At 39.2% G+C, this 24,296-nt stretch overlaps 1 protein-coding gene across 1 annotated transcript; it reads left to right on the plus strand.

The window, feature by feature from the left end:
* Window positions 1-6,815: 6,815 nt before the first annotated feature.
* Window positions 6,816-22,863, plus strand: TLR2 (toll like receptor 2). Its single transcript, XM_016423165.2, has 2 exons — window positions 6,816-6,996; window positions 15,349-22,863. The coding sequence occupies exon 2, from the start codon at window positions 15,365-15,367 to the stop codon at window positions 17,720-17,722; it is 2,358 nt and encodes a 785-aa protein (XP_016278651.1). The 5' UTR covers window positions 6,816-6,996; window positions 15,349-15,364; the 3' UTR covers window positions 17,723-22,863.
* Window positions 22,864-24,296: the final 1,433 nt, after the last annotated feature.

Consider the following 24,296-nt stretch of genomic DNA (forward strand, 5'->3'; position numbering starts at 1 on the left):
CCCTAGAGTAGCTAGTTGGAAGTAGGGCCATGACAAAGACAACCATATTCCATTATGTCTTCCCAGAGTCTTTTCCTTCATCAATTTAAAATTGGGTTAGCCTCTTCTATCTTTCCTCTAGAAGTTGGAAGTCAAGCTTAAAGAATACTGAAGAAATGTGATGAGTCCCAAGGGGACCCTGAGGAGTCCTATGGGGGATTTCTACTTAAGAATCCCCAAATGAGAATGGCAAAGGTTAGAGCTCTCTTGCTTCTAACCAGCTGTTCTCCAACCCTCAAGCTAGGCAGGACCTTCATTTCCACCAACAAGAAGAAAGTAGCTTGTCAATGGGCTTTGAGACAGGACTTACTTAACAAATAACTAAATTTTGCAACTGGTGTGTGATCTGTGCATCAGAGGATTGCAAAAGCAAATGCTGCAAAACATCTGAAGAGAAAGCTCATTCCTGATTTTAAACTTGAGTATTGAAGTGGAAGACACAAATCATTCTCTTATTAATTCACTTCCCACTTAGACTTAAAATAGTGAATGACATTGCTTTAGGGAAGGCTTGCGTAATCTATTTCTGCAATCATGATTTAAAGGAATCTAATACCTACAATGTGTATATAAACATTGCAAAATACCACCTTTACCACCTTAAAGCCTCCTACTCAATGAATGGAAAGGTCTAGCACAATTTTCCTAAAGGAAATTGCTCTATCTTTGGGATGGATATTTCAGCTATAGTGTAGTTGGGAGTTAAGAGAAAAACAGGATTATTGTATTTGAGAACTGCAGGCTACCTTGGGAGACACTGGGGTAGATAGTGGTGGATAGTAGATAGTGAACTAGTTAAAGTCTTGAGTTCAAATCTGCTGGTAACATATGCTGGCTATGTGTTTATGAGCAAGTTAACTAAGCTCTCAACATCCCCAAGCAACTTCAAAGATGGTGTCATAGAAGAATTATTGCTCTGTGTCGGTAAATGAAGTCTCCAAATTGGAAAATCACAAATATAACCTCATACAATAAATAGACTCAATAAGGCACCTTAGAAATCATCTAGTCTAGCCCTCTCATTTTATGAATAAGGGAAGAGAAGATGACAACTGAAGTCACAAGGGTAGTTGTCTTTAGAAATGGGACAGGAAACAGGCCCCCTGACGATTAGTTGAGTGCCCTTTCCACAGAGTAGGGAAGATAATTTAACTTTAAATAGGTACATAGGAATTTTGGCTATCTTCTCAGAAGACTGGGTTCTTGATTTTTTTTTCTTTTTCTGCTTGTAGTTGTAGCCCCTGGACAATGAGACATGTCAGGTGGACAGTGTGGGTCTTGTGGGCCATACTAAGCAGGATTCTCTATTATGTGATCCCCCTGGTGTCTGTGATGGCTTGTGAGATGGGTTGGGTTGGACCTGTCCTCGAACAAAATCTCACACACCAGAGAAATAGACCTTTGGACACTGTGTCAACCTGGAATGATTCTTTTCTTGTGTATGTGAATCCCAAGACATGGGGATAGGGAGGAGTGAATAGTTTGATGGGCCACCTCCTAATTAGCTATATATTTACCAGTTAGAAATGTCTTGTGATATTCAAGGGAAGAACTGAATAATGAGCTCCCACAAGTGTATTCAGGTACTTGATCCAGGTCTACTAATATCCAAAAGGGTTAATGATCTATATCACTATATTGGTTATAATGCTAGCCTAATCAACAAACTCATATTCCTTCCCCAAATCAGTCTCTTGATATAATTGGAATATCTCTATATTTATTTGGTCAACTTGGGCTGCTTCGTATTGCAGATCTAGGAGACACCATGTTGAAAAACAATTTATAAGGTAGTATTTTATTAAATCAGATGCTTTTTTATAACCAACAAATTAGACCTTTGGGATTATATTTTCTACATTTTTAGTCAATTAATAGTAATTTCACATGGTAAATTCAAATGGTCTGTTGATGAACATTGAATGCCAAATGCCTGCTTGTTTCCTACTGTTGTTGCTCATCCTTTGTTTTTAGAGAAGACCAGTGACATCACAGGACGATGACTTGCACGTGAATTGAATTTAAGTGAGGAAGAGTTACCCAAAGTCATCAGCTTTACCCTCTTATAGTCATCAAAGGCCATTAAAGAGAATGACAGTGAGGAGACAACATACCAAAATTTATTGAATGCAGCCAAAGATATACTTAGAGGGATTATAACTCTAATTTTTTTTGTTGTTGTTGGATAATTTTTTCTTCATTTCCTTTCAACTTGATAAACCTTTTCCCTGAAGCAGAGAAAAATGCTCTCTACTTGTTAGTATCAATAATTTTCTCGATCCAAATTCCTTATTTTTTCAGGTTAAAAAAGGAATTTATAATTTTTGCGGGGTGGGGAGAGACAAAATTTGATTTTCTACTGAAGGGTAGGAAGATAACTTTTCAGATTGGTGACTTTCCTGCTTTTTTTTTTTAACCACCTTCTATTTTATTTGTTTTCAATTGAAATAAATTTTCTCCCTTACTCCCCCAATCTGTCTCGAAAAAGAAGGAAAAACAAAATCCTTGTACCAAATATCCTTAGTCAAAAAAGACAAAAACCCAGTGCTTTTTTTCCAACACAAAGAAGGCTTGACGCCTGCCTGCTTTCTTTTTTTTTTTAAACCCTTACCTTCCGTCTTGGAATCAATACTGTGTATTGGCTCCAAGGCAGAAGAGTGGCAAGGGCTAGGCAATGGGGGTCAAGTGACTTGCCCAGGGTCACACAGCTGGGAAGTGTCTGAGGTCAGATTTGAACCCAGGACCTCCCGTCTTTAGGCCTACCTCTTAATCCACTGAGTTACCCAGCTGTCCCCCACCCCAACCCCTTTTTTGGATGGAAGCATCTCAGTCTAGTTTTAGTTTTCTCATCTCCCCTGTATACCATGGAATGCTCTCACTTCTGTTTTTGTATTACTTGTTTTGTGAATAATGCATTCTGCCTTTTGTAACTTTTTCCATTTTTTCTTTTTGGGGATAGTGGTTTTGGTTTGTTTCTTGCAATTGCTCTTCATCTAGGTCAAGCTGGGAAGTGTCTGAGGCCAGATTTGAACCTAGGATCTCCCATCTCTAGGGCTGGGCCTGCCTGCTTTCTTAAGCCCATCAGTAAAATAGAGAGTGAATCAATCAAGGAATTGGACATGCAACTAAAAACCAAAAACAAAACTAGAACAAGAACAAATGAAAAATTCCCAGTTATACACCAAATTGTACATCCTGAAAATCAAAGGAGAAATTAATAAAATTGAAAGTAAGGAGACCACTGGAGTAATAAAACAAAGAGCTGGTTTTGTAAAAAAGTAAATAAAATAGACAGACTGTTGGTTAATTATCTGATTACAGAAAGAAGAAACCCAAATTGCCAGTATAAAAAATGAAAAAAGGTGAAATCACAACCAATGAAGAAGAAATTAAAGCAATCGTTGGAAGTTATTTTGACTGACTCTATGCCAATACATCTGACAATCTAAGTGAAAGAGATGAATATTCACAAAAATATAAACTGCCCATATTAACAAAAGAGGAAATGAAATATTTAAATAACCCCATCACAGAAAAAGGAACTGAACAAATCATCAAAGAATTCCCTAAAAAAAAGACTCTAAACCCAGTTGAATTCACAAGTGAATTCTACCAAACACTCAAGAGGCATCAAAAACCAGAGACAAAAGACAGAATGACTAATGATGGCTATAAGGACCGGGCTGTAGTTCCTGTATGATTTTACCTGTGGGTAATAACCTGAGGAGAGAGGGACTAAGGAAATAGGTGAATAATAAAGACTCAGAGACAAGTTAAAACACATGGGGAGTGGTGCGAACTCCTTAATGTTTCCCTTGGATAATTAATTAAAGGGAAACATGAGGAATTAGAAAACACATGGGGAGTAACAACTCCTTAATGCCTCCTTTGGACAAGAGAGTCCAAGCCTTAATAGGAAGCATGGGGGCGACAGCGTCATGAGGAAAGAGAAATAAATCAGTAGGAAAAGATAGGATAGAGCACTTCAAAGATCCAGGGAAGTGAGAGAGGAAGAGAAGAGAAGGGAAGAGAGAGAGAGAGCTTTGAGCTTGTTCCCCAGCCTTTATTGGGGACCTTCAGAATGTCAAGTGGGAGGTGATTAATGAATATGTGACATGATATAGGTTTTTACATTGGTAGCACTGACAATGATGGAATCAAAGAGATTAATCCAATCCGTGCTTTGCAAATGAATGTACTCTGAGCCAGGGCGAGTGGCTATCAAGGCCCAGCCCAGGAATTTGCCCAAGTCCTTTGTACTGTTCCTTTCCATACCATGTGTCTGGTAAACGAATATACAGGATACAATATCAATACATCAATCATACTTCCAAGATGCTAAGATGCCTGGTATGCTACAATGGCCCGCCCAGGATGTAGTGGATGTCCTTGGCATCTTTGATTTCTGACCAAGCGCTAAGAATTCCGAAGCACCTGTTTCAGCCACTTTCATGGCATTGGAATTGTTCTCACTTGCCCATTCCACTGCAGGAAGTCTTTATGTGCTTGTGGTAGGCATACTTCTAATTCACTGAAGAATCCGAGGCCTGTCTGTTATCTTCAATCTGATTTAGCCTATTTTGCTGACATGATTTTCCTGGGATAGGGCCACTGTGTATGCAATAGCTTCTTGGAGTCGCAGGTGGGAGCTGGGTGAGAAGTGGACACCAAAAGTGGGTAAGTAGCCCTGAAAAGGGCTCAGCAAGCCCTCACACCAGAGATGCTAGTCCTCTCTGAACACCGAATTCATGCTACTATTACCTCATCAAGGATGTCCTCAATTCATGTACAGATGACTCCTATAACAATTTTGAATAGATAGGAAAGTAGGCATATAGTCTGGCAGTTACTGCTGGCTTTCTTAGCCACCTTTTTAAAGGCATTAATAGGAGGAGAGACATTTTTCTCTATATATCTTTTAAATTTATCCCTGAAAGTCCCCACAATCGTGGCATCTCAGCAGGGATCTCTTTTCTAACATACTTGGTTCACTAATGCTACTTTTCAGTCTTTTTTTGTCTCATTTCGCCCCCCCCCCCCCCCCCCCCCCAGGAGGAAGCTAGGAGAGTTCAAGGATCCTGAACACGGATGAAGTGCTTTCCTCCCAGACTCTCTTGAGGAAAATAAAGGAAGCACTGATACCCTCATTTTCTATCTCAGAGACGCTAAGTAGCATGCCTGAGGGAGCTAGGGGCTCACATTCAGATTTTCCCTCTTCAAATTCAGTGTTGTGGTTGATTACAAAGAAAATTTATTTTATTAAGTTCCAATGAATTAAAATATATTGATGGAAAGTTAATAAAAGAGCTAAACTTTTTTTCTTGTTGCTGGATAATTTTTTTCTTCATTTCCTTTCAACTTGATAAACCTTTTCCCTGAAGCAGAGAAAAATGCTCTCTACTTGTTAGTATCAATAATTTTCTCGATCCAAACTCCTTATTTTTTCAGGTTAAAAAAGGAATTTATAATTTTTGCGGGGTGGGAAGAGACAAAATTTGATTTTCTACTGAAGGGTAGGAAGATGACTTTTCAGATTGGTGACTTTCCTGCTTTTTTTTTTTAAACCACCTTCTATTTTATTTGTTTTCAATTGAAATAAAATTTCTCCCTTACTCCCCCAATCTGTCTCGAAAAAGAAGGAAAAACAAAATCCTTGTACCAAATATCCTTAGTCAAAAAAGACAAAAACCCAGTGCTTTTTTCCAACACAAAGAAAGCTTGACATTGCCTGCCTGCTTTCTTAGGCCCCAAAGGGCTGAAGTTTGGAGATTTTTTTTTTCTTAGCACGAAAACGGTAGGTGGTGAGTGAACACTTGAGTGTAGATTGTAAACAAGAAAGGAGACGAACCAGTGTCCAGGGGCGGAATGAGGTACTGCGGAGGGAGAATTCAACTCGAGGGCAGAGCCCAGTCTTTCCCCGTGAAAGTGTGTGTGTGGGGGAGGGAGGAGGTGGAGGAGAAAGAAGAAGAGGAAGGCAGAGGGGGTACGGGAGGCTTCCTGGTTCCGCACAGTTGGCCCCACGAGGTTCTCCACTAGTAAGATTACTTTTGGCTTCATCACAGCCTCCTCATTTGCCTGGGGTCAAATTCTGTCAGTGTCCGAGCTTGGGAAATCCCCCAGAGGCTTGGAGCCTGGCTGTCTTTTTTCCGTTTACTGAGACAAATCCCCTAAGGATCTAAGAAGTAGAGCTGGAAGTCTCCTTGGAGAGAATCATTTAGCGCAAGTCTCTCCTTTTACAGCCACCTACAGCGAGCCAGAGAGGAAAGGAGCCTAAATGCTTCGAAGCTAGTAAGTGGCAGAATCGGAATTCGAGCCCAGGGCACGCCGCCTTCTCCCCAGTTTGCCTTTGCTCCAGTTTCTAGCCAGGTTTAGAGGGGAACTGGGGACTGGGGATGGGGTAGGACTCACCAGACTCCTTGTTCCGACATTTCCAATTTGTTTTTCCTTTTGGCCCTGCTAGAAGAAAGTGTGGAAATAAGGAATGCCCCCGGAGCAAGTGTGGGATTTGGACTCGGCATCTAGGCGGGGAAGGCTGAGAGAAGTAGAAAGTGTGGCTTCTCCCTCAAGTATCCGAAAGGACTGCGGGTTGGATGCCCCGCTGTGGGCGAGGAGGGAAGGAGACTTCTGCCCCTGCCAGGACTGTGGGTCCTTTCCGTCCCCCTTGCGGCTACCTTGCGCTGCCTCCTCCTCCCTAGGCACTGGCAGCCCCATATCTGGAGGAGTGATCCAGAGGAGGCAGGGCATAGACAGACACCCCGCCCCACCCCCACTGCCTCCCACTCCCCACCTCCCACAGCTGTATCCCTCACTCAGGATGTATCCTGCAAGTAGCTGCTGCCAGCGCTCCCGCCTCACCCGGCTGAACCCTGCTCACCTGGATCTGTACGGCGGCGGCGGCGTCTACTGCCTTCTCCTGGAGCTGTACTGAGGGTGTCTTTGAGGAGGCGCCAAGATCAGGTGGGCTCGGGAAACCCCCTGTCAGAAGCGGACAGTGCTTAGTTATTAGCATCTCTAAGGACTGAGAGAGTGAAGGCAAATGACTGACGCTTCAATTTCCTTTCTGTGGTAGTTTTAAAAAAATCTCTATCCTGGGTTCGCTTCGCTGGTGGAAACCGGAGCCTTTTCCTTTTCCTCTGATAATAGAAAACAAATCAAACGGGCACTCGGAGCCTATCCTTGGGTGACCGAGGACTGGGGTCAAACCTTGGATTTAGGGCATTGTCAGAGAATGTGGAAACGAAACCGAGGACCAAAACAGGGCCAGAGATTTAGAGCTCAACGCTTTCCGTTTAATGTAGTTTAGGGAACTGAAGTCCTAGACTAAATCAGTGACTTGCCCAAAGCCATACAACTAGTAACTAAATGTTTACATTTGTATTTATAAATGTTTGTGTTCTGGCCTAGTTTTTCTTTCTCCAAATCAGGTGATTTTCCCACTGTAGGATCAAAAGTTCAGAGAATATCCAGGCCAACAGCCTCATTTTGCAAATGCAATAGCAACCATTAGTCATGGTCAAACAACTACCAAATATTTCTGTAACTGAGTGAGGCGTCTTCCAAATAGGAGGGACTTTAAAAAATTGCTTGTATGTTGGGATGGAGGTGCAAGACCAACAGAAGAGAAGACCAGGTTAAGTGTAACCATTTTGGTGTAATGGAAAGAAAAAAACGCCTCCAAACTATGGGATTAGAAGACCTGAGCTCCGGTTTTTGTCTTGGTTTGCCCTGTAATTTTGTGCTTGGCAGGATTTAAATCCTGTTTCAGACACTTAAGAGCTGGGCAAGTCACTTGCCTTTCATAGCTTCAGTTTCCTCATCTGTAAAATGGGGATAATTATAGCAACTAACTGGCAGATTTGTTGCTCAGATCAAATGTGATATCAATTAAATACTTTGCAAACCAAAAAAATTATATAAGTGCTAGCTATTATTACTTACTATTCTTCATTATGCCTCAGTTATCTTACCTGTTGAAGGGAAGAACTATTGGATTTGAAGTTAGAAGACTGTGAGCTCCTCTAGGACAATGATTGTCTCTGACGTTCTTAGCATAGCACATTGGCTGGATTATAATAAGTATTTAATAAATATTTATTGAGGGGTAGCTAGGCAACTCAGAGGATAGAGAGCCATGCCTGGAGTTGGGAGGACCTGGGTTCAAATATGACCTCAGATAATTCCTAGCTGTGTGATCCTACATGTCACTTAACCCCAATTGCCTAGCTTTTACCACTTTTCTACCTTGGAGTCAATATTTAGTATTGATTCTAAATCAATTAAAAAAAAAGACAAATGTTTATCGAATGACTAATTAGCTCTGCCACTTCTTTACTGGGCGATCTTAGGTAAATCAATCAATTAATCAATAAATAAGCATTTTTGAGATATTTTACTATATTCCAGGCACTATGCTAATGTGGATACAAACAGACATGAAACAGTCCTTGTCTTCAAAAAGCTTACATTCTAAAGGAAGAGACAATATATATATATAAGTATAGCCATAATGCATGTGGAATCAATACAAGGTAATTGGGGAAAGGATAATAGCAATTGAAGGAGATAAATGTGGGGGAGGCCACTAGGATAGGTTTCATAGAGAAGGTAGCACTTACTCTGAGTCTTCCGAGGAAGCCAAAATTTCAGTCAATTAAGTCCTCTGGGTCTCAGTTTCCCCATCTATAAAATAATAGGCTTTAGACTCCATGATCTCTAAGATCTCCTTCAGCTCTATAGATCCCTTAGTACACTTCTATAAAATAAAAGGATTGGGCTGGGAGGTTTGTAGTCTAAACAGTCAACAACTCTGCCTCTGGACCATTCCTGATTAATTAGAGCAAGTAGAGGAAGCACAGTTGACCTTGATTTGCTTTACTTGGGACAGCCAGAGACTCTTGGAGGAAATAGAGAAAATTTTCTTACTGTTTCTTTTGCTTAGAGGAAATAGAGAAAGTTTTCTTACTGTTTCTTTTCTCTATGCTTTCTCCCACTTTTGACATTCCCTTCCTTCTTCCCCCTTGTGATCAGCCAAAGATTCTGAGGGGTAGCTGGGTATCTCCGTGGATTGAGAGGCAGACACAGAGTCAGGAATGACCTGGGTTCAAATTGGACCTCCAACACTTCCTAACTGTATGACTCTGGCAAGTCACTTTAACCTCCATTGCTTAGCCCTTACCAGTCTTCTACCTTATAACCAACACACATTCTAAGATTTTAAGATTCTAAGACAGAAGGTAAAGATTTAAAAAACAAAAACAAAAACTGATTCTGTGGTTAGCTGTCATATTGAAAGGATTTGTCTAACATGTCCAAGCCAGGGTCTTAATAGCTGACAAAATTTAGGGCATCATGTTTTATTTCTTAATTTAAAAAATTTAAACCCTTACTTTCTCTCTTTGTAGCAACTCTAAGATAGAAAAGCAAGGGCTGGGCAAATGGTATTAAGTGACTTTCCTGGGCATTCAATTTTTTAATGGCATTTTCTGAAGTTCCCCTTTAAGACTTCCTCTTCTCAGAATTAAAATTTGTCTATTGGTTGAATTAGATGGAAATTAGAGATGTCACATGTCTTTACTGGAAACAAAAAGTTGTGTAAGATGCTTAGCTAAGGGAGACGACTGGGATAGCACTGATGCTTCCTGACTCCTTTTCCTCTTATTTGAGGTCCCCCCCCCCCAGGAGGAATATAATGAAGTTTCACCCAAATTGATAGACATAATATTAATGATGATGAGTACAGATCCATTGTTTTGACTCTGTACGGATCTTTTAAGTGCATAGTTATTTGCATGTCTCCATTAGACTGTGAGCTCCTTGAGGGCAGGGACTGTCTTTTGTCCTTCTTTGTATCTCTGGTATTTAGTACATTGCATACTCTGTAGTTAGTACAAAGTAAGTGCTTTTGACTCAATGACTGATCTGTATAAATGATCTTATTTGATCCTCACAGCAATTCTGTGAGATAATAATCCCTATCCATTTAACAGATGAGGAAATAGAGTCCCTTGAGATGCTGGGTGATTTGTTCAAGGTCATAGAACTATTAGCAATAGGTTGTGAAACTACATTTTATTGGGACTGCTCATTTTAAAGCATCTGTTCCTTCTCTTGGTGATTACAGCATCTCTCCTGAACTCTCCCTTATGATAACAAAATAGTCTAGACTTCCTTTCACTTCATCTTACAAGAAGCTGACAAAATGAATGGAAAAGAGTAAACAAATATTGTAGTAACTTGGGGAATAACATTTATTCCTTTTTCTTGCTATAATAGAATGCCGGATTTGAGTCCCAGGACCTCTGCCCAAAATCATTATCAGTGTGACTTTGGGCAAAAAGACTTCTATTATAAAAGGAAGACTTTGGAGCAGAAGACTTTAAGCTTAAGACTTTAAGAAGGTTTAAGTCCCTTCAAACTCTAAATATGTCATCCTGAGATAATGAGGATGTGCTTTTGGAGACTTCAGTCCCCAGCATGGGCAGTAGGAAAGGACTCTGGGTTTGAAGTTAAAGGATTTTTAGTTTAATTCTTGAATCTACCACTTGTTACTAATGTAATCCTGGGCAAAATATTTCAGCCCTCTGGACTTCATTTATCTCAACTGCAGAATGGACTAGAATAGTGGGTTCAGCCTTAAACAGAAATGGGGGGGCACTATTGAGGGATAATTGCGGCAGCATACTAACTTAGATAACCACATAGTATTGTTATATTGTATTTTTATTTATTTTGTGAAATATTTCAAAATTACATTTTTAATCTGGTTCAAGCCATGCTTGGAAGTATTGTGGCACCCACTGACATTGTTTTATATCTCTGGACTAGATCTCAAAGAATTCTTCCAGCTCCAAATCTATGATCTTATATCGAAAACAGAATTGGCCAGTTGATAAAAGAGACACAAAAATCCATTGAAGAGAAAAGCTTCTTGAAAGGCAGAATTGGCCATATGGAAGTTATGATAGGCATTTTCTAGTATTTTAAGGACTATTATGTGCAAAAGGATTAGAGATATGTTCTCCATAGAGACAAAAATATGGATCACAGCTTTTTGTGCTGTCAAAGAATTGTAAACTGAGGGGATGTTCATCAATTGGAGAATGGCTGAACAAGCTAGTCTATATGACTATAGTGTTTTGCCACAAGAAATGATGAAAAGGATGACTTTAGAGAAACCTGGGAAGGTGTGAATTCATACAGAGTGAAATAAGCAGAACTGGAAGAACTCTTTATACAACAACTATAGTATTACAAAAATAACTTTGAACGATTTAAGGATTCTAATCAATGAATGACCAACAATAATTCCAGAAGCCCTATAACAAAACAGACAGAGAGGATGGGCTGCTGTGAATGTAAAGTTCCTAGTTGCTAGAGGTTTTCAAATGAATTCTGAGTGATTGTTAAAGATTTTGGGGAGGATATTTCCATTCGAATCCATTGATAATCAGTCATTTTTTAGTCATGTCTGATTCTTTGTGACTCCATTTGGGGTTTTCTTAGCAAAAACACTAGAATGGTTTGCCATTTCCTTTTGCAGCTCATTTTATGGATGAGGAACTGAGGCACACAGGGTTAAGTGACTTGCCCAGGGTCACTCAACCTGTAAGAGTCTGACTAGATTTGACTTCAGGAAAATGAATCTTGTTGACTCCAGACCTGGCACTATCCACTGTGCCATCTATCTGCCCAGTCAATTGATGAGGTTGTGGGGAAATAAGTAAGAATTTTAAAGAGCAACCAGTTATATGGGCATAAAAGCCCCATAAATCCCTGAAACAAACCACTAAATACAAATCTATTTTAGTACTGTTTGTAAAGTATTTTAGCATCTATCCTGACATTCCAACAGATAAAGCCAACAAACATATAGTAAGCATGGGAGAGGAGGTGTATATATATATATATATATATATATATATATATATATATATATAAATACAAAATAGACTGCTATTTGGAAGAAATTTGGTTTCAATTTTCTTAAAGATGTCTGTCTCATTATTTCTTAAGTTAATCTCTTGGGAGTGGTTTGTAGGGCTGATATGTTAAGTTACTTGCCCTGAGTTATGCTGCCAGAAGGTGAGTTCCTAGCTTTGCTTGATGGTCATAGCGGAAGTCGACCTAGCCCTAGAGTCTGGCCCTCAAACTTCAATCAGATTGGCTCATCCTCAAAGCTGACTCTAAGTGCTGAGGCATCTTATCAGGCTTTCTTGGCCTGATTTGTTATTCAACAAATGTTAATGGCATCTCTGTATTGTGGCCCCACTTGGCTCCAGTTTTGGTTTTGTAGTTGAAAGAGCAGCCAAGCTCTTGTTTGCTTAGAGCAAGGACCAGTTTTGTTTTTTGTTTTTGTTTTTTGTCTTTCTTTGTATCTCCAGCACTCAGTAGGACCTAGTAAATGTTAGCAAACAATAAATGATGGGATTGACCAATGAAGTCAGGAAAACTTGGGTTCGAATCTCACCTCCCCCACTTGAAGCAATATGATTTTGGGTTAGTTGCCTCTATAAAATGATGCTGATAATAGCTCTGATGCATGCCTCCATGGAGAGTTTGTGATCCCTTAAAGAGATCATGTGTGTAAAACACCTATAAATGTTGGCTGTCTTTGTTGTACCTTCAAGCCAGCGAATAAGGACAGAGCATTGGTGCTTTGGGTAGATTTTCACATAGCTAGCTGTGCTTCGAAGACATTTCTATGTAGCTGGCTGTGATTCTCTGGTGTAAGTGATGGAGCTAATTCTAAATGAGAATGACAAGTAGAGCGGTAGAACAGACACAGTGCTAAATTAAGAGTCGGAAAGATCCTGAACTCAGCTCTCACTAAGGCTGTTTTCTTGGGGAAGTCACTTTAGGGAAGGAGGGAAGACAGGCGAAGAGTTTTGCAAATATTATTTTATTTGTACATCCTGGGGGGGGGGGTGCTATCATCATACCATTTGAGACAATAGAGAGGTTAAGTGACTTGCTCAGGGTCATGAAGTTATTATCTGAGGTCACAATTCGAACTTTCCCTGATTGTTGGTTCAGCACTCTATCCATTGCACCTCCTACTTGCTCCTGAACAGTTGAACATTTGTCTGCCTCGTTTTCTCTTTTCCTATGCCCTTTACAGCCTGCTGTTAGACTTGCCAAAGTCTGAAAGGGGCACAACCTTACATGAATAATTAAAAACAAACTATATGTAATGAGAGGTCACAACTTTTGCATCCTGAAATGTTTATTTTAATTTTCGATGTTCATAATAAAAAGAAAAAGACTTACAAAAACCTCTAAAGTTGATAATAACTCATTCATTGATTTTAAAGCACTTTCATTCATTCAATCTATCTTTATTTCTTAAGCACTTACTATGTGTCAGGTACAAAGACTGGGAAATCTGAGTTTTATTCATAATACTACCTCATTTTTCTTTCTAATGTGCCAACTGTACTGTTTGATTTCTAATAGAGCTCAGTGATTTGGGTTTTTTCAAGTCTTTTTTCTTATTCCTTTGTCCTGACAATCCTAGGAACATCTTCACATTCCCTGTCCCAGAGCAGCTTTTAAAATTGAGATAATTAAAATCGAGAATATAAGCTTCATCTTGTCTAATAAGCAAAAACTAGTTTTAGTCAAATATGCCCTGAGGGTGCAGCTTGACTTACCCTTGATTCCTCCACTGGGATGAATGGGGGAAAGTCAATCTTGGCCAGGCCAACTTGATTTCTTCATCTAGATGGGCATATTAGAATCCTATGACCAGGCATGAGATTTTCAAACCCATCATTTTGAGGGGTTCTGGGAGGGACTGGAAAATATTAGCTTACTTTCTCATGTTATCCACCAATTAGAGATGTCTGGGGAGGGCTGAATTCTCAAATTGTATTTTATGACTCAAGATGCTGAATGATTTGGCTTGTTTACCGAGAAAGATCATGGATCAATGAATCTATCAGTTATTGCTAGCCTAATCAATAAATTGATTTTTCTTACCCCAGAGCCCAGTACCTCAGAATTTTTACTCATCACAGAACCAAAACGAGACATTCCTCGATCAAAGTGATTTTACTATAATATAAATCCACTCATGTCATCCCCCTATTCGGTAAATTTAGTGGTCATCTCTCACTTCCAGGGTCAAATACAAAATCTCTTCGTGACCCAGAGCTCTCCTACCCTTCCAGTCTTCTTACACCTTACTCTCTACCACATACTCTTTGATCCAATGACATTGGTCTACTTGTTTTTTGGAGAAAAAGACACTCCATATCTCTGCTCTGGGTAACTTCTCTGGCTATCTCCCATACTTAGAATACTCTCCCTCTTCATCTCCACTTTTTGCTTTCCTGCCTTTCTTTAAGTTCCAACTAAAACCCCACTTTACAGGAACCTTTTTCCAACCCCTCTTATTTCTAGTGCCTTCTCTCTCTTGTTTTTTTGTGTCCTGTAATAGAGCATGTTTGTATACCTTCGAACTACACAAAAGAACTGTCTTTTGCCTCTCTATCCCCAGTGTTTAACACAATGCCTGGCAAAGCGTAGATGTTTAACAAATATTTGTCAATAAACAAAACCCTCATATTCTGCCAAGGAGTGGGAAACAGCATGTACACCGAAAACCAAGCACAATCCAATGTTGTGGGTAGGAGGAGACCACCAGCAGCCCATTTATTATTTTCCTCATTATTACAAATGATGAAACTGGATCTCAGAATTAAGTGAGTTGCCTCGGGGTCATTTTAATTCCAAGTCTGCTACTATCCCTGTGCCACACAAATCTGTGAAGCAGGCAAATGACATTTTCACTGTGGGAAAACTCCTGGCAGGTCAAAACTAGGCTCTGATTTAGTTTTGATGAGTTTTGGGGTTAATTGAGGCAGACAAAATCACTTTGATCAAAGAATGTCTCATTTTGGTTCTGTGATGAGTAAAAATTCTGAGGTACTGGGTTCTGGGGTAAGAAAAATCAATTTATTGATTAGGCTAGCAATAACTGATAGATTCATTGATCCTTGATCTCTCAGTGAACAAGCCAAATCATTCAGCATCTTGAGTCATAAAATACAATTTGGGAAGCTCATTTATTTATAGGAGACCATAAAATGGGTAAAGAACTTTTTTATTTATTGTTTTTATTAATTATTATTGTTAAGCAAACATTATATCATTTTAGCTTCCCAACCATCCCAAGGAGAAATATCAGAGAGTTAAGAAGCAGCTTAGGACCATTACAATACTGCTGGGATGTGGTTCTTGGTTTTGGTGAATGCTATATTGGGGTAAAAAAGAGTCACTCATCCTGATCTCTCTCTCTCTCTCTCAAAGACTGAGCTGCTGTACAATGAGACAAATCAGGTGGTCAGTGTGGATCTTGTGCACCATAATCAATTTCTCAGAAGAAGATGCTCCTAAGCAGACTTCTCTGTCATGTGATCCCGCTGGTGGTGTCTGTGATGGCCATTCTAGGTCTTTGGACACCATTCCTTCAGACCTGACAGAGGCTGTGAGACAGCTGGACCTGTCCTTCAACAAGATCTCACACATCAGAGAACTAGACCTTCGGAATTGTGTCAACCTGGAAGCTTTGTTGTTGCAGTCCAACCGAATTCGCTCAATAGACCCAGATTCTTTTCAGTTCCTGAGAAATCTGAAACATCTGGATTTGTCCTCCAATAGCCTATCCTACTTATCACCTTCCTGGTTTAATTCTCTCTCTTCTTTGCGGGTTCTATATTTGCATAAAAATCCCTACCAGCGACTTGGGCAAAGTCCTCTTTTTTCTCATCTTCCCAGTTTGAGGGTTCTTAAAGTGGGGAGCTATGACAGATTCTCAGAACTTCAGAAACAAGACTTTGAAGGGCTGCGTGAGCTGGAGGACCTTGAGATTGAGGCAGCTTATTTTCAGAAATATGAACCAGGGAGTCTAAAATCCATTCATAAGATAAACCACTTGGCTCTCAGCATCAGGAAGCCAAACTTACTACCTGACATCTTAGTTGACCTTGCAAGTTCTTTGCAGTATTTGGAGTTTAGAAAGACTAATCTGGGAGAATTTAATTTTTCAATGCCCCCCAATACCCCCAGCCCACTTATTGAGAAGATTATATTGAGAGAAGTGATAGTCACAGATAAGAGTTTTATTGACATTCTTAAAATGTTTTCCTATGCTTCTGAGTTGTTGGAGATTGTGCTGGAGGATTGTATACTTAATGGACTTGGCCTTTGGGAAGAGGATTTCATAAGTGAAATTCATCATGAAGTTAAAGTTGAAACAATCATCATACGGAGGTTACGGATTGGAAATTTTTTCTTATTTCGTGACCTGAGTCCTGTGTATTCATTATTACAAGGAATCAAGAGGATCACCCTCACAAGTAGCAAGGTTTTCCTTGTCCCTTGTGATCTCTCCAAAAGTCTGAAGTCTTTAGAATATTTTGATCTCAGTGACAGTTTGATGAGTGAAGGTGCTCTGGAAAATTCAGCTTGTGAGGGAGCCTGGCCTAGCCTGCACACCTTAAACTTGAGTCAAAATAAATTCGAATCACTGAAAACAATGGGGGAACTCTTGCTGACTGTGAAAAACCTGACTCACCTTGACATTAGCAAGAATAATTTGGACTCTATGCCTGACAGTTGCCAGTGGCCAGGGAAGTTGAAATATTTAAACATCTCCAGCACAAAAACCTATACGGTGACTTCCTGTATTCCCCAGACCTTGGAAATCTTAGATATCAGCAATAACCAGCTCAGCGATTTTAATTTAAATCTGCCACACCTTAAAGAGCTTTATCTTTCCAAAAATAAGCTAAAGACCCTACCAGATGCTGCTCATTTCCCCCACTTGGTGGTAATGAACATCAGTCAGAACACACTGTACACCTTCTCGAAGGCACAACTAGAATCCTTTCAGACAACGGAAATCTTGGCAGCAGGAGGCAACAACTTCATTTGCTCTTGCGAATTTCTGTCTTTTGTTCACCATGAGCAGACCCTGCTGGTCAAAGTTCTGACAGACTGGCCGGGAGGCTACCTCTGTGATGCTCCCTTCCAGGTGAGGGGCCAACGAGTGCAGGATGTCCAGCTTTCCTTCTCCGAATGCTACCGAGTGGAGCTGGTGGCTGCCATCTGCTCTTCTCTTTTCTTGCTTGCCTTGCTGGCTGGGGTTCTCTGCTACCAGTTTCATGGCATCTGGTACATGAAGATGATGTGGGCATGGCTCCAAGCCAAGAGAAAGCCCAGGAGAAACCCAGACCGGGAGATCTGCTATGATGCCTTTGTTTCCTACAGTGAAGGTGACTCACACTGGGTGGAGAACTTCATGGTCCAAGAACTGGAGAACTTTGATCCGCCTTTCAGACTGTGCCTCCACAAGAGGGACTTTGTGCCTGGCAAGTGGATCATTGACAATATCATCGACTCCATCGACAAGAGTCACAAGACACTCTTTGTGCTTTCAGAAAGCTTTGTCAAGAGTGAGTGGTGTAAGTATGAGTTGGACTTCTCCCACTTTCGTCTCTTTGATGAGAACAATGACACAGCCATTCTGATCCTCCTGGAGCCAATTGAGAAGAAGACCATTCCCCAGAGGTTCTGCAAGCTTCGAAAGATCATGAACACCAAGACGTACCTGGAGTGGCCCAGGGATGAAGGTCTGCAGGAGGAGTTTTGGTTCAACTTGAGAGCTGCCATAAAGTCATAGACCTACTCTTGCATCTGTTCCTCCTTTGCAAGAACAGTTTATTCCAAACCCTTTGGAAGGGGACATGGTACAAATCAGACTCTCTGAATTAAAGAGAATTGTGATCTATGCTTACAAGAGGTGAGGGAAAGATAAGACATCAAAACGTGCTAGAATGGTGCCTGCTATTCCCAGTGCCATTCAGGAATCAAAAGGGGAGGCAGGGGAATTTTTTACTGTAGGAAGAAAGGGTATGTTGCCTGAAATTGTAGAAAAAAGAAGTAGGATTTGAAGTAGAAGTCTCTGTGGTCTTGATCAGCATAAAGGTGTGGGGAAGAGAAGGGCAAGAGGCAATGAGGGATGAGTTCTTTCAGCCTGACTGCCTTGATCCTTTTGTTTTTGCATACTCAGTGCCACTCACCCATACTCTCCATCTACATGAGCCACACTACCATCATGGTAGGAAGAGAATGCTATGATTGCTTGATTGTTACTGATGCTTCCACCTTTGTCTTGACCCATCTTTTGCAAAAACATATTTATGTTGGGTCATAATAAGTGGGAAGCCCTCACAAACCCCAAGATTATACCTTAAGCATGTAATTGTGGGACTCTTGTCCTTGGGACATTTTTTTCTTCTGATCCCTCATCTCTTGTGAACTTTCTGAAGAGATTTGCTGTGCAAACTTGGAAATGGAAATATTAGTTTGAAAATCTCTGACCACTCTGTGCCTCTTCTTCTCCTCCTGTTGGGGAATTTCTTAGAACCACTCAGGAAATCTAGGGCTCATACCCCATACTCCTTCCCAGGATCCCTGACATTTTGGGGAATGGTTTCTTTGAGATGGTACTCTTAAGGAGTGCATCCCCAGTAATCATCCCCAAAAAAGACAATCCTTCTTCAGTCCCCCTTAAGTCAAGAAGCAGAGATAAGCATCTCACTTGTTATAATTTATGGTATTGTAAACTAAGAGACTAAATTTGTGACTGAAACATCACTTCTCTACTGTAAATTTCCACATTGTGGTTTAAATATATTTTTTTGTAAATACTGAAATATCTTAATGAATTTGGGGGTGTCCCTCTGTAGAATTGGTTTAAAGGAGAAATAAGAATAGTAGATAGTAGTAGTCTCTCGGTAACTGAGGATGACGATTGTCTTTGTGCGTTTTCATCTATGATAGATGAGTGTGCACAAAGACACTTGTGTGTGAAGGAGATTTAAGTGGAAAAGCCGATGCACAGAGACAGTCCCACTCTCTCGGCGTTGGAAGCCTGGGTCCAGTGGCACAAAAAGTCGTTACACCTGGAGACTTCCTCAGCTGCATTGGATGGCTGTGTTGTCTTTTGTGCTCCAACACACCCTAAGCACTCCACAGTGCTTTGTTGCATTGCCATCTCAGCCATTGAACCTTCTTATAGCAGTACTCAGGGGGAAATTTATATCCTTGAGTTCATATATAAATAAATTAAGAACGGCAGAGGTCAATGAATTGGGCATAGAAGTTAAAAAACTAGAAAGTGAAAAAATTAAAAATTCTCAGATGAAGACTAAATTAGAGATCCTAAAAATCAAAGGAGAAATCAATATAATTGAAAGTCAAAGAACTATTGATTTAATAAATAAGACTAGAAGCTGGTAGTTTGAAAAAACAAATAAAATAGACAAAGTACTAGTCAGTCTAATTAAAAAAAAAGGAAAGAAAAAAACCAAATTGACAGTATCCAAGATGAAAAGGGAGATCCCACCTCTAATGAAGAAGAAATTAAGGCAATCATTAAAAACTACTATGCCCAATTATGTGGCAACAAATATGGGAATCTAGGTGATATGGATGAATACTTACAAAAATATCAATTGCCTAGACTAAAAGAGGAAGAAATTAATTACCTAAACAACTCCATATCAGAAAAAGTAATTGAACAAGCCATCAAAGAACTCCCTAAGAAAAAATCCCCAGGTCCAGATGGATTCACAAATGAATTCTATCAAACATTCAAAGAACAACTAATCCCAATATTATGCAAACTATTTGACAGAATAAGCCAAGAAGGGGTTCTACCAAATTCTTTTTATGACACAAACATGGTACTGATCCCAAAGCCAGGCAGATTAAAAACAGAGAAAGAAAACTATAGGCCAATCTCCCTAATGAATATAGATGCAAAAATCTTAAATAGGATACTAGCAAAAAGACTCCAGCAAGTCATCACAAGGGTTTTCCACTATGATCAGTTAGGATTCATACCAGTAATGCAAGGATGGTTCAATATTAGGAAAACCATCCACATAATTGACCATATTAACAAGCAAACTGACAAAAATCACATGATTATCTCAATAGATGCAGAAAAAGCCTTTGATAAAATACAACACCCATTCCTATTGAAAACACTAGAAAATTTAGGAATAGAAGGGGCTTTCCTAAAAATAATAAACAGTATATATCTAAAACCATCAGCAAACATCATTCGCAATCAAAACTTGAAGCCTTCCCAATAAGATCAGGAGTAAAACAAGGATGCCCATTATCACCTTACTATTTAATACTGTACTAGAAACACTAGCAGTAGCAATTAGAGAAGAAAAAGAAATTGAAGGTATTAATACAACTCTGTGAAAGTTACATAGAAACAACACACTTGTTTAACATCACTTTCCTTGGAGAGCAACAGATTGATTGTTTGGGTGCAAGGGGGAGAGATGATTTCACTGATTAGAGAGAGAGAACAGAAGCTAGTTTGAGAGCCAGCCATGTCAGTGAAGTTCCAAAGTGAAGAGTGGATAATTAGTTTGCAGTTTGCAGTTTAAATTTATCTGGGACTTGAGAACTCTTTATTATTAACTCTTTTCTAGAAACTTGTTTAGATCAGGAACTAACTTAAAGTACCAAACATTTAATTTGGAAGAATGTTTTATGTTATCATTAGATTTTCTTCTGCGAATGATATAATGGAACTTCATTGTTTAGGTAAACTAGAAGCAAAGTCACCTAAAAGTATCAGCACAGACTACATGTTCATAACATTTTAAGAAACTCAAAAACAACAATATTTATTGCATAATAAAAACTTGTACCAAATCATAATGGAAAAACTCAGTGGAATGAAGATTAGTTCTATAGTAGCCTGGGATATGATTGGAAAATAAATACTAGAGGAATTAAGCAAGTAAGAGAAGTTTTGGATCTGAATATAAAAAGGAAACAAGAAAGGTCCATTTTTAAAGGGCATTGATCAGAATTTACTGAAGGGACATATAAAGAAAGGAAGATAGAAGAAAAAGTAGAAAGTTGGAGTCTGTTGACATGGACACTGTGAATGGAGAGTTTAAAAGAAAGAGTTTTGAAATTTTGGAAAGATTTGCGATAAGGATATGAGAAAAGCTATGCAATTATTCTTCTTGATATAGAAGGTATTATAATGAAATAAAAAAATTGAATAAAAAAGTAAAATAAATAAATAAATTGAAATGAAAAAAAAAAAAGTCTTGAATGCAATCAATAGAAAATACCCAAAGGGATAAAATGAATGGTTTTGCACATAAGATAATTTGGAGATGCATTTGGCTGAATTGATGTTACTGACTGGTATTAAGTTTTGTTTCATGTTTATACACATAATAACTGCATGTTATTATTATGTTTTAAAATTGTTTTTCTCTGATAGTGAAATTTGGGAAACCATTGTATCAGAAATACTGTTGGCAAAGTAACTTCTCTTTTAATCTGGATGTCATTAGATTGTGAATTGAGCTGTTAAGAGAATGTGGTAAAATATTGGAAAATGGATAAAATATATTAGGGCATATTTGCTAAAATGGATAATCTTCATCATCATGATGTAAAAGCAAAGATCTCTTTGAGTTATGCTTATCTGAGGGGTTCCTTGGGACTTTTTACTTGTGTGAGCTCCCAAGATCCTATGAGCCCTGTTGGCTGGCTGCACGTTTTAAGTTCTTTTTTTTTCCTTTTAAACATTATTTTATTTGGTCATTTTCAAACATTATTCATTGGAAAAAAAGGATCATTTTCTTTTATGTTTTAAGTTCTAAAGGACTGAGGTTTAAGAAACTACACCAAAGTGGGGGACTTCAGGTTTGCTTGTAGTAATGAGTGGGTTTTGATCAAATAGATTGTTTGACCATAACTTCTGAAATTGTATATGTTAATAAGTAATATGTATTGAAATTGCATCTTTCGCCAACTAACTAATAATAGACCTTGGATTCAAAGTTTTCAATCTTGTCTTGGGGGTTAATACACAATGCAGATAGTGGTGAGTCTTAAGGTTTACAGTAATGAGCAATTTCCTTGGGGTTTTCGAGTTAACTATCAGGTATTTAGCGTACATATATGAAATTCCAATGTTGTTATTCTTAATTTATAAATAAAGGATAAATGAAACGTCCTTATTTTTGCTTGTTGTCAACTGTTGTTGCAACATGAGAAAAATAAAGACAACATTCTAGTCCTACACTGTGATTAGTGAAGTTTTGCTATTTGAGGTAAAATCTCATGGGACTGGAATTTGATATTGTTAGAGGTTTTGACTTCAGAGATGATTAATTGTCATTAAACCAAATTCAAAACAAATGTCATATGTTGCCTACAGCAGAGCAGTCTGAGGACTGCTATAGGTGGATGTCTGTCTAGAAATGTTGACAGGACAACTTTGTGAAGGCAAAAGTAGAATTCTGTTGATTCAGGTTCCCCGTTGTGCTACTTCTTTTCTAAACAGGGAATTCCCCCCAATCCCCTGTTTATTTCTGAGTCTGGCTTTTGAAATCCTGTAAATAAGATCATCTATCAAATATGACTCATGCTTGGAATCAAACAATTAAGAATCTTTCCCTTGTTATGGTTTATGATAGGTCAATTTGCGCCCTTGAAGGGACAGTCTTGATAGTTCTAGAATATGCCCCCCCTTTTTTTCCTTTCATAGCAGATTTCAATAATAGGGCCAGTAAATGTAAAAGTTTTTGCTGTTTGTAATACTATATCGTTTTAGTTAAAAGATTGAGACTAAAAATCTGTTAGTTGTTATAATAGGAGGCAAGTATGAAAGATCTTATTGCTTTCAGTCTGATTTTGCAGCCAATTCTATATCCTAAGCAACTAAGTAAATGAATTCTCAGGCTTACCATCTACTTGCTAATAATTATTATATTCTCGTGTAAGATAAGGTTCTTGAACTATTTCATTCTTTCAGGGTGATATGGGGATAAGATCCTCAAGCATGGAGGAAATAAGACACAGATATGAAAGTTCTCTATCTAAATGGAGTAGTAAATTTTGAGAAACAATAGGATTAGGCCATTTTCTCTAAGAACTAGGATGTGTGTCTATATGTGTTTATAGCTGTTGTTGTTCAGTTATGTCTAAATCTCAATGACTCCATTGTCCATAACACACCAGGACTATCACTCCTCCACTATCTCTCAAAGTTTTTCCAACTTTATGTTTGTTGTTTCCATGACATACCATCTATCCATCTTATTCTCTGCCATCTCCTTTTCTGTTTCCCTTCCTAGTCTTTTCCAGTGAGATCTTTCTTCTTATTATGTGGCCAAAGTATTTAAGTTTCAGCCTCCATATTTGACTTTCAAACAAATAGTCTGGGTTAATTTCTTTAAGTAATGACTGTTTTGATCTCCTTGATGTCCAGGGGACTTTCAAAAGCCTTTTCCAGCACCACAAGTCAAAAGCACCAATTCTGTGGCACTAAGTTTCCTTATAATTCAACTCTTATAGCCATACATTACTAATGTGGCAACTGGATTGGAAAAGATCAGTTTATGTTTCAATCTTAAAGAAGGACAAAATGTGTGCTCATTTCACACACCAGACTGCTTATGCTTAAAATTCTGCAAGCTAGGCTTCAGTAGTATGTGAACAGTGTGGAAAGGAAAACTGAAGCAAGTTTTGGACTTCTGCCACTCAGGTGGAACAAACAGCAGTTGGAATATGAGAGAGAAGATATTGACAAGAATGACAGTTGGTGGGGGGAGGGGCACTTGGAGTGGCAGTTGGTCTTGTGTGTCTCTCTCTCCTGGTCCTAAGACTGGAAGGAGCTTCTTTCCCTGTCTCTGGATAGAAGTTCCTCTATTCCTGGATATTTCCCAACTGTGTGCTCTACCTGGATTCCTGTGATCATGCCACCGAACAAAAGGATTTACAGGGAGTGGTTTGAAATGTAAGGCCTGAAGAGAAAGGCCTAACCAGCTCTGAAAGCCAGAACCTTTTCTTCCTCTTGCTGTCTACTGCTAAGACTTTGAACTTAAGAAAACTAGCATAGATATAGCATAGACAGGAATAAAAGAAACCCTCCACCAGCGTGAAAGGCCTGGCCTCAGCTCAAAAGCTGAGAGAGACTCAAATCCAATATAGGGAAATCCCTCTTCCCTCTTCCCTGATACCTCTCAATCCAAACTTGTTATTAAATTCATCTTTATTTGAATACCACACTCAGATAAGAGGATTATATTTCAGGGGGACATAGAGGGAGCTGAACCCAAGCACAGCCATTCAACCATAAGTGGTCCTTATTGGACCCCTGCCAGGTGACCTTGGTCTGGGGGGAGACTTGTCCCTCA

This window comes from Monodelphis domestica, chromosome 6, assembly GCF_027887165.1.
Source record: "Monodelphis domestica isolate mMonDom1 chromosome 6, mMonDom1.pri, whole genome shotgun sequence".
Taxonomy (NCBI): domain Eukaryota; kingdom Metazoa; phylum Chordata; class Mammalia; order Didelphimorphia; family Didelphidae; genus Monodelphis; species Monodelphis domestica.

Coding starts and splice junctions, on each gene's coding strand:
- TLR2 (XM_016423165.2), top strand. CDS start 15,365: ATGAGACAAATCAGGTGGTCAGTGTGGATCTTGTGCACCATAATCAAT.